Genomic DNA, 16,045 nt, shown 5'->3' with positions numbered 1-16,045 from the left:
CCATTCTACACAGATCAAAAGCCTTCTCAGCATCTAGTGAAACCGAAAAAGCCGGATCATTAATTTGTTTTGTTAAATAATACATCTGAAATGCCAGTCTAGTATTATTAGAAGAGTGTCTTTGAGCAACAAATCCAGTTTGATTCATTCCTATTATATGCGGAAGAGCTTTAGCCAATCTTAATGCTAAAATCTTAGCTAATAATTTACCATCTACATTTATTAAAAATATAGGCCTGTAGTTTGAAACCAATGTTGGATCTTTATTTGGCTTTGGCAAAACAATAGTTAAAGATTTTGCCATAGTGCCTGATATACAACCTTTATTCAGTTGATCTTGATATAATTTTAATAAATACGGTAATAGGGAAATTTGAAATTCTTTATAAAACTCTACTATAAATCCATCTCCACCTGGAGCGGTCCCAACTCTAAGGGATTTCAATGCCATTTGTAACTCTTTTAATGATATAGGTTTATCTAAACTTCTTTTTATATGATCAGGAACCTTAGGACCTTCAACTAAACTCAAAAAATCCATCCCATCTTTCTCTTTATTTAAATAAGACTCCGAAGAATACAATGACTTATAATATTTTAAAAATTGTTTTAATATATTTCCAATTTGAGAATGAGAATTTTCTAACTCATCTTTAATTATGCTTATTTTCTCCTTCCTTTTCTTTGCTTTTAAATAATTTGCCAATAATCTTCCAGCCTTATTTGCACTACCATAATACACCACCTGCTGAGCAAAAATATCTTTCCTTACTAACCCAGAGGAAATTTCATTATATTCACATTTTTTTTAACAATATTTGAAATGTCTCCTGTTCCCATTTATTAACCAATTTTAATTCCAAATTCTTAATTTCTTTTTCCAAATTCACATATTGTTTTCTTAACAGTTTCTTTTTATATGCAGAATATGATATTATTTGTCCTCTCATAGTTGCTTTGAAAGCATCCCATAAAATTCCAATCGAAATTTCCTCTAAATCATTAAGTCTAAAATATTCATTTATTTTATTTTGAAATTCTGTGCAAAATTTAGAATCAGCAAGCAATGTATTATCAAACCTCCATACAGGTTTGGAATTATCTGGATCTACTAAGTTAACTTCTATCCATATACCACCATGATCAGATATTACTATTGGTTCTATGTCAGCTTTTATAACTTGCTGTACCATCTGATCTGAAACAAAAATATAATCAATTCTTGAGAACGATTGATGAACATGTGAACAAAATGTAAATTCCCGATCATTAAAATGAAGAATACGCCATATATCTTTTAAATTACATACTTGTACCAAATTATCTAATCCCATTGATTTCATTATTCTACTAGGCTTTTTATCCATTATTGGATCTATAACAGCATTGAAATCCCCAGCCACCACTAAATTAGTAGTAGCCAGTGGTAAAACTAATTGTTGTAGAGATTTAAAGAATTCACTTTGATTCGAATTAGGTGCATATATATTTAGTAACGCCATTGTATTACTGCCCATGCTCCTTGAGGATCTGCCTTAACCATATTAAATGTTGCTGGACATTTTTTATTAATCAATATTGCAACTCCTGCCTTCTTTTTTACCGCTGGTGCAAATAAACATTGTTTTATCCACTTATCTGTCAGCTTCATAGACTCTGTTCCAGACAAATGTGTCTCTTGCAAGAAACATATATCTATATTTTGTTGTTTAATATATTCCAATACCTTTTTCCTTTTTATAGGGTGATTAAGGCCATTTACATTCAAAGAAAAAATTTTAAAACCCATTTTACAAATAAAATATAAAATACATATATAATCCACTCAAACATAAAATATACATTTTTTCTTTTTCCTTAAACCAATATATGAGTCTCCCCCCCTCCCCTATTTCCCCATCCCCCCTATTCCCATCCCCCACCCTCCCCTCCCCTAACACAAATGCAAACTTCGAAACGCACATATTACTGAGCAAAGAATAAACTCCCCACAGGCAATAACATACTCATTTTTCTTTCTCTAATCTTTCAAACAACCAACACTAAATTCTCCTGCAGTCAATCCATTATCCCAGGACAAGCAGGCAGCATATTCTTAACACATGGGTGACGTCACCGACGGAGCCCTCGGTACGGACCTTTTAACTAGAAGTTTCTAGTTGGCCGCACCGCGCGTGCGCGAGTGCCTTCCCGCCCGACGAAGGAGTGCGTGGTCCCCAGTTTCTTCGTTTCCGCGGAGCGAAGAAGACGCGTGTATTTTTTCAACGGCCGTTGAAATCACTTTTTGCCTTCCCGCTCGCGCTTTTGTTATATTTTTTTCTTCCTCTACCTTCGGGTTTCCTTTTTCTTTCAATTGCAAAAAAAAAAAAAAAAAAAAAAACTTTGATTTTTATTGTTTCTTTCGTTTTTGCCCCGGCGGGGCCTGTTGCCATTATACAGGCCTCGGACTTCGATTTTGCGGAGGCTATCTTCCCCTTCATGCCCCCGCAGGTCGGTTTTAAGAAGTGCCAGCGGTGTGCACGCCCGATCTCCGTTTCTGACCCACACAATTGGTGTTTGCAGTGCCTGGGTCCGGAGCATCGGGCAGATTCCTGCACCCGCTGTGCCACTTTACAAAAACGTACTCTTAAAAACCGAAGAATCCAGCAAACCCTGCTCTTCGGCTCCGAGTCGGCGATGGATTCATCACCCTCAGCGGCGGTACCGCAGAAATCGGCACCGTCCAGCTCGACACCGACCGATCCCGCATCGGCGCCACTGGCGCCAGGTAAGCCGGCTAAGAAGCCTTCCTCTTCCCTCGAGCGCCCTCCAGCTACGGTGACGACGCCGTCCATACCGGCATCGCACCGGTCCCGTAAACGCTCCGCCCCGATAACGGTGAGTGCCTCGTCATCGGCCTCCTCATCGCCGGGGCGTGGAGCGGCATCCAAGGAACCGAAGAAAAAGAAAGCGGTTCCGATGCCACCCCTGGATGACCGTATCTCGGCCATCCTACAAACTCAGCTTCAGGAGCAGTTGAAGAAACAGCTTGAACAACTGCTACCCTCTATCCTGGCACCGCTCCTTCCGGTACCAGACCGGCCCGAGCCCCGCACCGAGCCCCCGGTGTCCACTCCTTCGGTACCGGTAAACACCTCGATGCCGATCCTTTCGGCACAACAACTTCCTGATGATCCTGTGGTTCATTCTCGAACCACAGTGGATCCTGCTCGGCACCAGGCGGTACGGCACTCTTCTCGGGACCGAGAACGACGCCGATCGTCCTCCCCTGGTGCCGTTTCGGTGCGCTCTGGTAAATCTTTGTCCAAAACTCACCACACCGCACCCTCCACCCCGGTGTCCCGACACGCACCAGAGGTCAGGGATCCGGATTTATGGGAGGAGACTCCTCTCGGTACCGAGGAGGATCCCTCCTCATCTGATGAGGAACCATCGGCGCCTGATGCCTCCTCTAAACCTGAGCAGTCCTCTTTTTCTAAATTTCTGAGGGAAATGTCTGCTGCTCTGTCACTTCCCCTTGAATCTGACTCCAAAAAGTCCCAAGCCTTTTTAGAAGCCTTAGACTTTGAGCAACCTCCTAAAGAGTTCCTCAAACTTCCCGTACATGACATCTTACGGGAGACATTCTACAAAAATTTGGAAAATCCCCTCACGATACCGGGAGCTCCCCGTAAACTGGACAACCTTTACCGTGTCATCCCTATTCCAGGATTCGACAAATCTCAATTGCCCCATGAGTCCCTTCTGGTGGAATCCACCTTAAAAAAGACCCAGGGCTCCAGTGTCTATGCCTCTACCCCTCCTGGCAGAGAAGGTAAGACCATGGACAAGTTTGGCAAGAGGCTTTACCAAAATGCCATGCTTGCCAACAGGGCAAACAACTATTCCTTCCATTTTTCCTTTTATCTCAAACACTTGGTCCAACAGCTGTCTGCCCTCCAGAAGTACCTTCCTGAGCGCAAGGTCCCGCTATTCCAGCAGCACATATCTGGCCTTCTCCAAATGCGCAAGTATATGGTCCGCTCGATCTACGACTCCTTCGAGCTCACCTCTCGGGCCTCTGCCATGGCTGTAGCCATGCGTCGCTTGGCCTGGCTCAGAGTCTCCGACCTGGACATCAACCACCAGGACCGCCTGGCCAACGCCCCCTGTCTCGGGGATGAGCTTTTTGGAGAGTCACTGGATTCCACCACCCAGAAACTCTCCGCCCATGAGACTAGGTGGGACACCCTAATCAAGCCGAAAAAGAAGGCTCCGCCTGCTCGACCCTATCGGCCTCAATCATCCTACCAGCGGAGGTTCTCAGCCAGGCCACTCAATCCGCCTCCCCAACAATCTCGGCGACCCCGTCAACAGCAGCACCATGCCCAGGCTCGGTCTCAGGCCACCCAACCCTCCAAGCCTCCTCAGCCTGCTAAACAATCTCAGCCCTTTTGACTCTTCTCTCCAGGGCATAGCCAGTCATCCACCCTCGCTACCTCTTCCACAGCCTATCGGGGGTCGTCTCACCATTTTCTCAAGCCGTTGGGAAGTCATCACGTCGGACCAGTGGGTCCTCAACATCATCCGCCACGGCTACTCTCTCAACTTCCAGACTCTGCCTCCGGACAACCTTCCCGTAGAGTCTGCTTCAAACTCATCTCAAACCCCCCTCCTCCTGAGGGAGGTTCAATCCCTCCTCCTTCTCAATGCCATCGAAGAAGTACCTCCAGATCAAAGGGGGCAGGGATTCTACTCCCGCTACTTCCTGGTACCCAAAAAGACGGGAGACCTCCGTCCCATTCTCGATCTAAGGGACCTCAACAAGTGTCTGGTCAAGGAGAAGTTCAGAATGCTCTCCCTTGCCACGCTCTATCCTCTTCTTTCTCAACACGACTGGCTATGTTCCCTGGACCTCAAAGAGGCCTACACTCACATCTCCATCAATCAACATTCTCGCCGCTACCTGCGATTCCAGGTACTGCACCACCACTATCAGTACAAGGTGCTACCGTTCGGCCTCGCCTCCTCACCCAGGGTCTTCACCAAGTGCCTTATAGTGGTAGCGGCCTTCCTCAGGTCTCACAACCTCCAGGTGTTCCCCTATTTGGACGATTGGTTGGTGAAAGCACCTACGTCTCCACTTGTGCTACAGGCTACTCATCACACCATCTCTCTCCTCCACCTCCTGGGGTTCGAGATCAACTACCCCAAGTCGCATCTGCTTCCCACCCAGCGACTTCAATTCATTGGAGCAGTTCTGGACACCACGCTAATGAGGGCTTTTCTCCCCTCCGATCGCAAGCAGACCCTGCTCCATCTCTGCCGTCAGGTACTCATGCATCCCTCCATTCCTGCTCGACAGATGATGGTCCTCCTGGGTCACATGGCCTCGACAGTGCATGTCCTTCCTCTGGCTCGTCTCCACCTTCGTACACCTCAGTGGACGCTCGCCAACCAGTGGTCACAGACTACGGATCTTCTTTCTCATCCCATCTCTGTGACATCATCTCTTCAGCAATCTCTCCAATGGTGGTTGAACTCCTCAAATCTTTCCAGGGGTCTACTTTTCCATCTGCCCCCCCACTCTATGATCATCACCACAGATGCGTCCCCCTACGCGTGGGGAGCTCACCTGGGAGATCTACGCACCCAGGGACTTTGGACCCCACAGGAGCGTCGTCATCACATCAATTTCCTGGAACTCAGAGCCATGTTCTACGCCCTCAAGGCTTTCCAACATCTTCTCTGTCCTCAAGTCCTCCTCCTATGCACAGACAATCAAGTCGCCATGTACTACATAAACAAGCAAGGCGGCACCGGATCTCGCCCCCTTTGTCTGGAGGCTCTGCGCATCTGGACCTGGGCCACGGACCGCAATCTCTTTCTCAGGGCGGTCTATATCCAGGGCGAACAGAACTCTCTGGCCGACAATCTCAGCCGCATCCTTCAACCTCACGAGTGGACGTTGGACCCTCCGACTCTACTCTCCATCTTTGCTCGATGGGGCACTCCGCAGGTGGACCTCTTTGCAGCACCTCACAACCATCAGCTGCCCCAATTCTGTTCCAGACTCTTCTCTCCTCACCGTCTGACCCCGGATGCATTCCTGCTCGACTGGAGGGATCGGTTCCTCTATGCCTTCCCTCCACTTCCTTTGATGTTGCGGACCTTGTCCAAACTCCGCAAGGACAATGCCACCATGATCCTCATCGCCCCTCGGTGGCCTCGTCAACACTGGTTCTCCCTTCTGCTTCAACTCAGCTCCAGGGAGCCCATTCCTCTTCCTGTGTTTCCTACTCTACTTACACAGCAGAATCAGTCTCTACTACATCCCAACCTGTCTTCCCTCCACCTGACAGCTTGGTTTCTCTCGGGCTGACCTCTCCTGAGAATCTATCTCAACCGGTCCGCCTCATTTTGGACGCCTCCAGGAAACCGGCCACTCTCCAATGTTACCATCAGAAGTGGACCAGATTCTCCTCGTGGTGTCTCCGGCATCATCAAGAACCCACCTCTTTGGCGGTGGAAACTGTCTTGGACTATTTGCTCTCGCTGTCCAACGCTGGCCTCAAAACCACCTCCATCAGAGTCCACCTCAGTGCCATCACTGCGTTTCACGAGCCTATTCTCGGAAAACCCCTCACGGCTCATCCTCTGGTTTCAAGATTTATGAGAGGGCTCTTCAACATCAAACCGCCTCTCAAGCCTCCTCCCGTCATCTGGGACCTGAATGTGGTTCTCTCTGCTCTCATGAAACCTCCGTTTGAGCCTCTTGCCACAGCTTCATTCAGGCTTCTTACATGGAAGGTGCTTTTCCTAATTGCCATCACCTCTGCCAGGAGGGTTAGCGAACTGCATGCACTGGTTGCCGACCCACCGTTCACTGTTTTTCACCATGACAAGGTTGTTCTGCGTACCCACCCTAAATTCCTTCCCAAGGTGGTCTCGGCTTTTCACCTCAACCAGTCCATTGTGCTTCCCGTCTTCTTCCCTAAGCCTCACTCGCATCCTGGAGAACAGGCGTTGCACACGCTGGATTGTAAGCGTGCCCTTGCTTACTACCTTGATCGTACCAGAGCTCACCGAACATCCCCTCAGCTCTTTTTGTCTTTCGATCCCAACCGTTTGGGCCGTCCTGTCTCCAAACGGACACTTTCAAATTGGCTTGCTGCCTGTATTGCCTTCTGTTATGCTCGGGCCGGTCTCTCACTGGAAGGATCTGTCACGGCCCACAGAGTCCGAGCTATGGCTGCTTCTGTGGCTTTCCTCCGTTCCACGCCCATCGAGGAAATCTGCAAGGCGGCCACTTGGTCCTCAGTTCACACGTTCACTACTCACTACTGTCTGGATGCGTTCTCCAGACGGGATGGACACTTCGGCCAATCTGTGTTACAAAATTTATTTTCCTAATGGCCAACCATCCCTCCTCCCTCTTTGTTAGCTTGGAGGTCACCCATGTGTTAAGAATATGCTGCCTGCTTGTCCTGGGATAAAGCACAGTTACTTACCGTAACAGGTGTTATCCAGGGACAGCAGGCAGATATTCTTAAGTCCCACCCACCTCCCCGGGTTGGCTTCTTAGCTGGCTTATCCTAACTGGGGACCACGCACTCCTTCGTCGGGCGGGAAGGCACTCGCGCACGCGCGGTGCGGCCAACTAGAAACTTCTAGTTAAAAGGTCCGTACCGAGGGCTCCGTCGGTGACGTCACCCATGTGTTAAGAATATCTGCCTGCTGTCCCTGGATAACACCTGTTACGGTAAGTAACTGTGCTTTCTTCAATACCCTAAATACCCATATTTACTATAATTCTTTATTATATACTTCCCCCCTCATTCAAATTTCCAAACATTCTTCCATCCTATACCTCTAATATATTTATAAAAGGATATACCCAATATTTCGGAAACCATTTCTTACAATATATACCCCCCAAGATTAATATTATTATTTTATTTTATTTTTTTGTCTAACCTAAGTTTCTCACAACTTCAATGGAACATACATCACTCCATCCTATAATATTCATTTTTTTTTTAACCTTACATCAAAAGAAGGATCAAACATTTCAACCAAGCAGACCTCATATTTTTTAAAACTCTCATTAATTTTCATTGCATCTTCAATCTATTACAGTCTATTCTCCATTCTGCACAACTGTAACACTTGTACATCTTCATCCTGCTGTTTCAGTCTCTTATTCCATCTTCTTGCAGATTGCTATTTCATCTTTTTCCAATAAAGTATTTTTGCAACATCATCCTTATATCTCAGTCAATTTCAGATGCAAATTGTAAATCTAAATAATGCTCAAGTCATTTCCATCAGTCCATCTTCACATCTTCTTCTCTTTACATCAATAGTCTTTTGTATTTTTCATCTTATTATATTCTAAGTTCCCACATTTCTCCAATGCAACATTTATGTGTCCTCATATTATTATCTCAGTCACGCTCAAATGCAAATTATAAATTCACATTAAGAAACCATCCAAATCTTATAATTGTTACTCATATTTTCTTCACTTCCTATATGCTCCATCCCTCTTCTTACCTTGTCAAAATCTTCTTTTCTTATTGTCTCTTTAAAATTTTTCATTTCTATTCTTTAAATCTTGTTTGAAATGTTGATCCCCCTTAAACCTAACTGCAACAATTTTCTAGAAAATATTTTTCTCCTTTTCTATTTTTTTTTTTTCCACTATTTCCTTCTTTATAAAATATCTTTCAATTTTCACTCAAAAATATAAACCAAAAATAATCTAAGTATATTATTTATTACATTTTCTAAATACTTTCATGAAACCATAGGCAAATTATATTGATCTAGAAATTCCTGTAATTTGCCTGCTTCTTCAAAATTATAAGTTTTATTCTCATAAGTTACCCTCATAATAGCAGGGTATATCAATCCATATCTTGCTCCCATTGCTCTCAGTTTAGGTCTTAAATCCAAAAGCTGTTTTCTTTTGTAGGCTGTAGCTTTTGCAAAGTCAGGTACTATAAAGATCTTAGAATCCTGGCATTTAAGATCCTTGTTTGTTTTAGCCAGCTTTATAATCTCTACCACCTGCTGATGTCTTAGCAGCTTAAAGATTAGTGGACGGGGACCCTTCTGACTATTTGATCTTTTCATCGGTATCCGATGTGCTCTTTCTATCTCCAAAGGAAAAGAACTTTTAAATGGCAAGATCTTTGGGATAAAATTAGTCACAAATTGAATAGGATCATTCTGCTCAATCCCCTCAGGTATCCCAATCAGACGCAAATTATTCCTTCTTTCACGATTTGATAAGTCTTCAAAATCCTTTTTCAACGCCTCTATTTCTCTGTGATCTTTTTTACACACCAGCATCTTTGCCTCAGATTTCTCAGCATGCTTATCTAACTGCTCAATTTTGAAGTCAACTGCCTGCATTCTATTTGTCAGACTCTCTATTTCCTCCTTCACAACTTTTATATTTTTAGCGTTATCACTTACTATTTCTTTAATTTTCTGAAGTTCATTCATCAAATCATTGTTATCAATTTCTTCCTGAGGCAACGGGACCGCTGTCGGGGATACCGAATCCATTTTTGTTCTTTTTTTACTTCCTGCTCCTGAATTCACCGGATTACTTTTACTAGTTTTACCCGAAGCCATTTCTTACTTCAATTCTCTCTTTTCCTTCACTTTTCTTTAATTTTAACTGCCAAAATCTTAATAAAATTTGCCTGTCACAACAGAGCTAATCCTCTACTCAGCCATCTTCGTGCGCTGCAAAGTTCTAGAATCTATAAATTTTTTTTATTTTTTGGCCTTCAGACCATTCTAAGCCCTTTTTTCCTCCAAGGAGTGTCTACCTTTTTTGGCATACTAGTTACTCAACCTTCCCGGGCCATTGAGTCCTTTGATGTAGCATCAGCCATTTTCCCTTCCATGTCAGAGAGTACAGAGTGGCTTTAAAAAATGTTCTTGATGTATTCAGACCATTTCAAGCTCTGACCCACATAATTGATGTGTCTGGGTTTTGAACATCAGGACATTAGCTGTGTCCTCTGTCTCTGCATGCAAAAGAGGTCACTGAAACCCCGAAAACATCATTTTGAAAAACTTTTTGTTACTGTGTTTGCATCGACATCGTATAAGGTGGGGGACTCGGAACCCAACATCCAGCCTCCTGTGACTCGGGCACCAACTGCATCGACACTGCATCTAGGGTGTTGGCTCCTTACAGAGATGAGACTCTACTTCCTCTTCATCTATTCCTTGCACATCAAGGGATGTGGTACACAAAGCTAAGAAGCCCAAACAATCTTCCCTTTCTAGGCATGGCACTACATCCTCTCAAGCATTGACTTCCTTGAAGCATAATAAGCTTTGTTGCACAGAGGACTGTACTCCTTCCATTCACCTGTCTTCTCCTCTTAGGCATGTCATGACATCAAGGTCTCCCATGCCCTGAAATACAGTACAGCAGGAGCTATCCTGAATACGTCTCAAGGTTGAGCTTTTCTACCGCAGCAGTGTGATCAAGCTCATTCACCTGTGCCAAACATTCTCCTCCCTTCAATGCACTTGCACACATCAAATGTTATGCCTTCTCAGTCCCATGGTGTCCACAGTACACATCACTTCATTGGCATGTATTTACCTCAGAATTCCATTTGTCTAATGTTATATCTAGTTTGAAGATCAGTGTGACATATGCAATCATAGAATCAGGATGGAGCAAAACCTTTTTCACATCACTGTATATTTGAAATTCAGTAGCCTAAATAAGTAAAGTTCTAGGAGAACTTAAAAAAAAACAAAAAACACACAACAATCCCCAATAAATAGATACACAGTGCAAAAGAAAATCACACTCTTAATGCAAAGAGGAATGCATGAATTACTAAATTTATCTTGGATATAGCACAGCAACCACAGTGCTTTGTTTTCCAGCTTTTTACTCGTACTACCATGCCTGAGATTTTGTCCCTAATGATTTTGGCTTAGTTTGATATTGGGTCACGTTATTCACCTAATTCAAAATAAGAACACATAGATGCTTTCTGTATAAGAAGTGAGCTAGGAATCAACAAATTTATTTTAAAAATGATAAAAATCTAATAAACAATGATCAGTTGCAATAACATTTTGGTAAGGGAAATATACCGAAAAAATCTGGCAACACAAAGGTTGTTAAAAGTATACTAGTGGTTTCCAAGTACACTTTTGTTTGAATCTGATGGATTAGAGAAATGTTCTTTCTTTTCCCTCCTTTAGCCCAGATGTCTATTCAACTACATTTAACTTCGACTAAGGTTCTCAATTCATTATGTAGTTTTTTCATAATGTCAACAAGGATTTTTCTTTTCTAACAGTTTTGTCTCTGCATACAGCATTCCCCTTATTGGTGAAATAGCAGCCTTTAGTATAAAGCAAAGATTATGGTAATGTTTTTACAATTCATCGGAGAGAATACAATCTCATAGGTCAACGGAATATAAAAGTAATGAATTTGAGCAGCATTGCTTCCTTCTGCTTGCAGAGCTCTCTAGATTGCCCTTAGTTGTTAATCTTGAACAGCAATAAGAAGTTTCCAAGTTTATTATATAGTTTGATTAATCGCCTATTTAAAGTTCTAGGCGATGTGCAAATTGTTAAAAATATCTAAAATATGGGTAACATATTACACAAACATACAATATATCATATTAAAATAACTTAAATAAAAAATAAAAAAAAAATAAAAATATTGGAACATTCTTATTCAAAGATTAAATCATTTGAGTTAAATAATCTATACATACAATATCGAGACAAAAGGAAAGTTATTTAGTGGTTACAGTCAATATTAAATTCAATATATTAGGAGGGGAGACAAAAATGATTAAAGAAGAAATATTAGAAAAAAAAGAGTTAAGAGAATTATTTATTCACTAAAAGCATCTTTAAAGAGAAAACTTTTAAGTTTGGTCTTGAATTTATCTAAATTCTTTTCCTCTCTTATATACAGTGGAAGATCGTTCCAGGACTGAGGAGCGGTTATTGAAAAAAATAGTGTGACGCCTCGTATTAATAACTTTTAATGAGGGAATGGCCAATAAATGTTGATCTTGTGATCTCAGTGATCTAGAAGTAGAATAAGGAATTAAAACTCTAAAGATAAAAGCAGGAGTTTTAAATACTAAAGATTTAAAAGTAAGTAAGCATAGTTTATATAAAATGCTCATCCAACTCTGGTAAGCAGTTTATCCTTAGTAAATCTTCAAAGATATACACAACCTGTTAATATTAGCACTTAGATCTTTGCTTTCACTGGGTAAAATAATGTATTTCACTACCAGACCTGCAGTTCAGATTTCAGTAGGGGCTGTTACCTGTGTTTGCAATAATGTCCTGCCTCAGGTTGTACTATGTTTGATTCACTTAGCACAGATGCAGCAGTGAATAGCAACACAAGCCCATCCCAGTCATCTTCTATCAATGATATTTCATCCATGTCAACAGAGCAGACATTAGCTTCAGATACAGACAGCAGCCTTGATGCCTCAGCAGTAACCATTGAAGGATGTCGATGATCTGCAGGAATTACAGACTTTAACTAAACTTGGAACATAATTCTTGCTTCCGTGGGCCTAAATTGCTTGTGATTTATTGGAACCAAGTAGAGAACCTCCGTGTTCTGCATGTGCTATTAAAGCAATGCCTGTGTTTACTCATTTGTAATGAAACTGCCTCTTTAATGTTGTAGATTGAAAGCAATGCAATACTTAAAAGACATGTCTATAATTTGGTTTTTCGCTACTTCAAGCTTTCAGGTAAATAATCCAGTCACATTCTTCATGAATGAAACTAAAATTATCATCATTGCACTTGTGGACCACATATTCCCTATTTAAGAATTCTATACTGCAAACATTCAACAGTTGGAACATATTTTAAGTTTGGCTCACTCCAGTATATTTTATGCACTGGGTTTATTGGTCTGGTGGAGTCTCTAATGTTGTACAAATTGTATTCGGAAGTATTCCATAGTCCTCCAACAGCCATCCTCTCTTTATTGACTCTCTTTTATAATGATGACATTTGTGAACCGAGGAGTTAAGAGAACAAAATAGCATTTATTGTTTTCTCCAAATTTTAGTTCTAGACTTCTTAGACATCATGATTTCTAACAGTTTTTGAATATTTTTATCAGTATATATACGTTTTATGTTTGTTTTATTAAAACTTGTTATACTGCTTGTTCTTACAACAGGTCCACGTGGTTTACAAATACCAAATAATGCTTTTTATCTGCTACGAAATATAATTTGATTGTGGCATAAGATGAGTAACGGTCACAAGGCAGCTGATTTCAGCTCGTAGGAGGTGATGTAGTATAGTAGTTGTATGTATTTGGCAAGAAAATTGTTTGAAGTCTGGTTTCTTTCCCTGGTGTGGTGATTATAGGCTGTGGTTATTTTTTCTGAACCATATTTTTTTAAGCAAATTCTAAACATCTGGTACAAAATGGACAATCTTGGCTGGCAGTGTAACTTTATGGATTAAAACTATTAATCTGTGAAATTTGCTGACAGATTTTGGCTTTCTATCTCTGCCGCTTCTTATTCCTTTGGTTTTAACCTATCTCTTTATCTTTGCATCCATTCTCATTTTCTGATATGTGAAACTATGGGTTTAATTCTACTTGGAACTGGCTAGGCTTACCAAAAAAGTGTGAGTGGTAATTCAAGTTTCAAGTTTTATTAGGATTTTATATACCGCCTATCAAGGTTATCTAAGCGGTTTTACAATAAGGTACTCAAGCATTTTCAAGTAATGTTTATATGAGGAGGAACTAAGTATCTAAGGGCCAGATTCACTAATCTGCCCAATTGGGCCCGATCCAGGCAGGTCTGATTAATTCAGCAAACTCCAATATTCAGATGGAGGTGATCGGAGGAATGCCCCCATCTGCCAGCACGGATCACTCTATAGCGATCCCCGCACATGCACAGACCATCTTTAGATGGTCTGCACATGCGCTGGACCTCCGGCCCGGCACTTTTTTTAAAAAACTTTTTTTACTGCCCGTAGTTTTAACCCACTTTAAAGCCTGCAGGTTAAAACCATGGGCTTACACTGCGGGGAAGGGTGGGACAGTCGGGGCAGGCAGGTGATCAGGGCAGCGTCGGGGCAGGCAGGCAGATCGGGGAAGCAGGAGATCGGGGCTGACAGGGCTGAGAGCAGGATGGCAGAAGGCAGTCTGAAAAGGCTTCAGTGACTGATCCTCAGCAGTCACTTTTTGGGTTGATCGGTGAGCACCGTCGAATCGGCAAATTTGTTTCGTGAATCGCGTCCCTGCCTACTTTGCATGTAGTTCCCCTCATTTGCATGCGCGGATCAGAATCGGATCGCAAAACAGGTTAGTGAATACTGCAGGAGGGAAATCGGGTCGCAAAGTGCTCGCAAACAGATCGGTACACGATCGGTTTGCTTAGTGACTCTAGCCCTAACTTTCCTAATGCTAGGAGCGACTAAATATCTAAATTGCTCAAAGTCAGCTGTAAAACAGATTTTATATATAACTTGCTGTTAATCTAGTCTGAATCTCACCATGAAAAGACTGCCACACTTCATGGGGAAAAAAAAGAGAGCTAATGTTCCTCTTTATCTTACAAATACCAGCAGATGTGTTAAAGAAAACATTTCAGGGGGTGGGGAGAGATGGTGATGAGAACTTGGGCTTTGTACTGTAAAACATTCTTGATTTCACATCCCACACATTGTACTTTTAGTATCTCAGCAGTTGGATTTTTTGTACTAATTAAAAATTATGTAGTTACCATTTCAAACAGACCATCTGTTGAACTGTCTAATGCCAATTTAGAGTTGATTCAGTGTAGGAAATGTACGTCAATGCTTGATTAGTTAGTGACGTGCATAATTTAATACAATGAAAATGCAAAAGATGTCTGTATTTACTGTAATTCCACATCTAATATAATAAAGAGCTAGCCACGCACGCGCACTCCTATTTGCGTGTTCTGTGCGGTGTAGGTCTGTGGCCGCAGGAGTGCGCATGCGCGAATCACCAGCCTTGCCCGCGGCTTGAGGCGTATGCGCCAGTTAGCTGCATCGGGTGACAGGAGCGGCTCTGGCAGCAGATAGCGGAAGGAGGGCTCATGGTCCTGCCGCTCCTGTTCACAGCGGCCTGCACGTCGCCGACTCACCCCCTCCCACAACAACCACTACCGCTCCTGTTCTTCCCCTCCCTCCAGTCACCGCTGCCATTCCGACTCACCCCCCTCCTGCAACAACCGCTCACGCTCCTGTTCTTCCCCTCCCTCCAGTCACCGCTGCCATTCCTATTTAAAACGGCCTGCTGAGGTTCGCGGCCGGCTGTAGCGAACCTCGCAGGCCGCTCTCCACGTGGTAGCACGTTCCCTCTGACGCGATCGCGTCAGAGGGAACATGCTACTGAGGTGAACAGCGGCCTGCGAGGTTCGCTACAGCCGGCCGCGAACCTCAGCAGGCCGTTTTAAATAGGAATAGCAGCGGTGACTGGAGGGAGGGGAAGAGGAAAAAGAAGGGCCATGGAGTAGGCAGGAAAAGGGCCTGTTTTGGTGGGAGGGTTGTGCTGAGTGCAGATAGTGGAGTGTTGGGCCAACCTCTCCTTCCTCACCGACGCCAAAGAAGCTGCAGGCCCCGCTCCCTGTCGCGCTCTGAGCACTCACGATTGGCTGAAGGGTGTCGTGCCAGTACTGCAGGTACAGGGGGATGCTTTTGTTGGAGAGGTGTGCTGGGGGGTAGACAGCTTTGCTTGGGTGGGGGAGGGGGAAGACACAAGGGGGTCAGGGAGAGGGGAAGGGGTATGCTGGAAGCAGACAGCTTAGCTCATACGTTAAGAATATCTGCCTGCTGTCCCTGGATAACACCTGTTACGGTAAGTAACTGTGCTATCATTGTTTTCCCCTATAAACATGCACATCTGGGAGGGGGAGGTTTGAGAGGATAATAAATTTAGATATATTGAATTGAGGGTCATTATAGAAATTATATATGTCGGTTATTGGGATGGTTTAGATTGGAGGGGGGATTAATTCTGTAA

At 43.2% G+C, this 16,045-nt stretch overlaps 1 protein-coding gene across 5 annotated transcripts in view; it reads left to right on the top strand.

Moving 5' to 3' along the window:
- Nucleotides 1–13,170, top strand: part of MAPK9 (mitogen-activated protein kinase 9) — a 59,844-nt gene extending 46,674 nt beyond the window's left edge. For 4 of the 5 annotated variants that reach the window (XM_033926999.1, XM_033926997.1, XM_033926998.1 and 1 more), the window contains one exon: nucleotides 12,388–13,170. In XM_033926999.1, coding sequence (XP_033782890.1) covers nucleotides 12,388–12,530 — 143 coding nt within the window. In that variant the 3' untranslated portion in view covers nucleotides 12,531–13,170. Of the gene's footprint in view, nucleotides 1–12,382 lie in introns of all 5 variants that reach the window. The other variant, XM_033927000.1, reaches the window with a different exon arrangement.
- The last annotated feature ends 2,875 nt before the right edge of the window (nucleotides 13,171–16,045 follow it).

This window comes from Geotrypetes seraphini, chromosome 18 (assembly GCF_902459505.1).
Source record: "Geotrypetes seraphini chromosome 18, aGeoSer1.1, whole genome shotgun sequence".
Classification (NCBI taxonomy): Eukaryota; Metazoa; Chordata; class Amphibia; order Gymnophiona; family Dermophiidae; genus Geotrypetes; species Geotrypetes seraphini.
The sequence above is the reverse complement of the archived record's forward strand: the minus strand, read 5'-3'. Positions and strand labels throughout refer to the sequence as shown.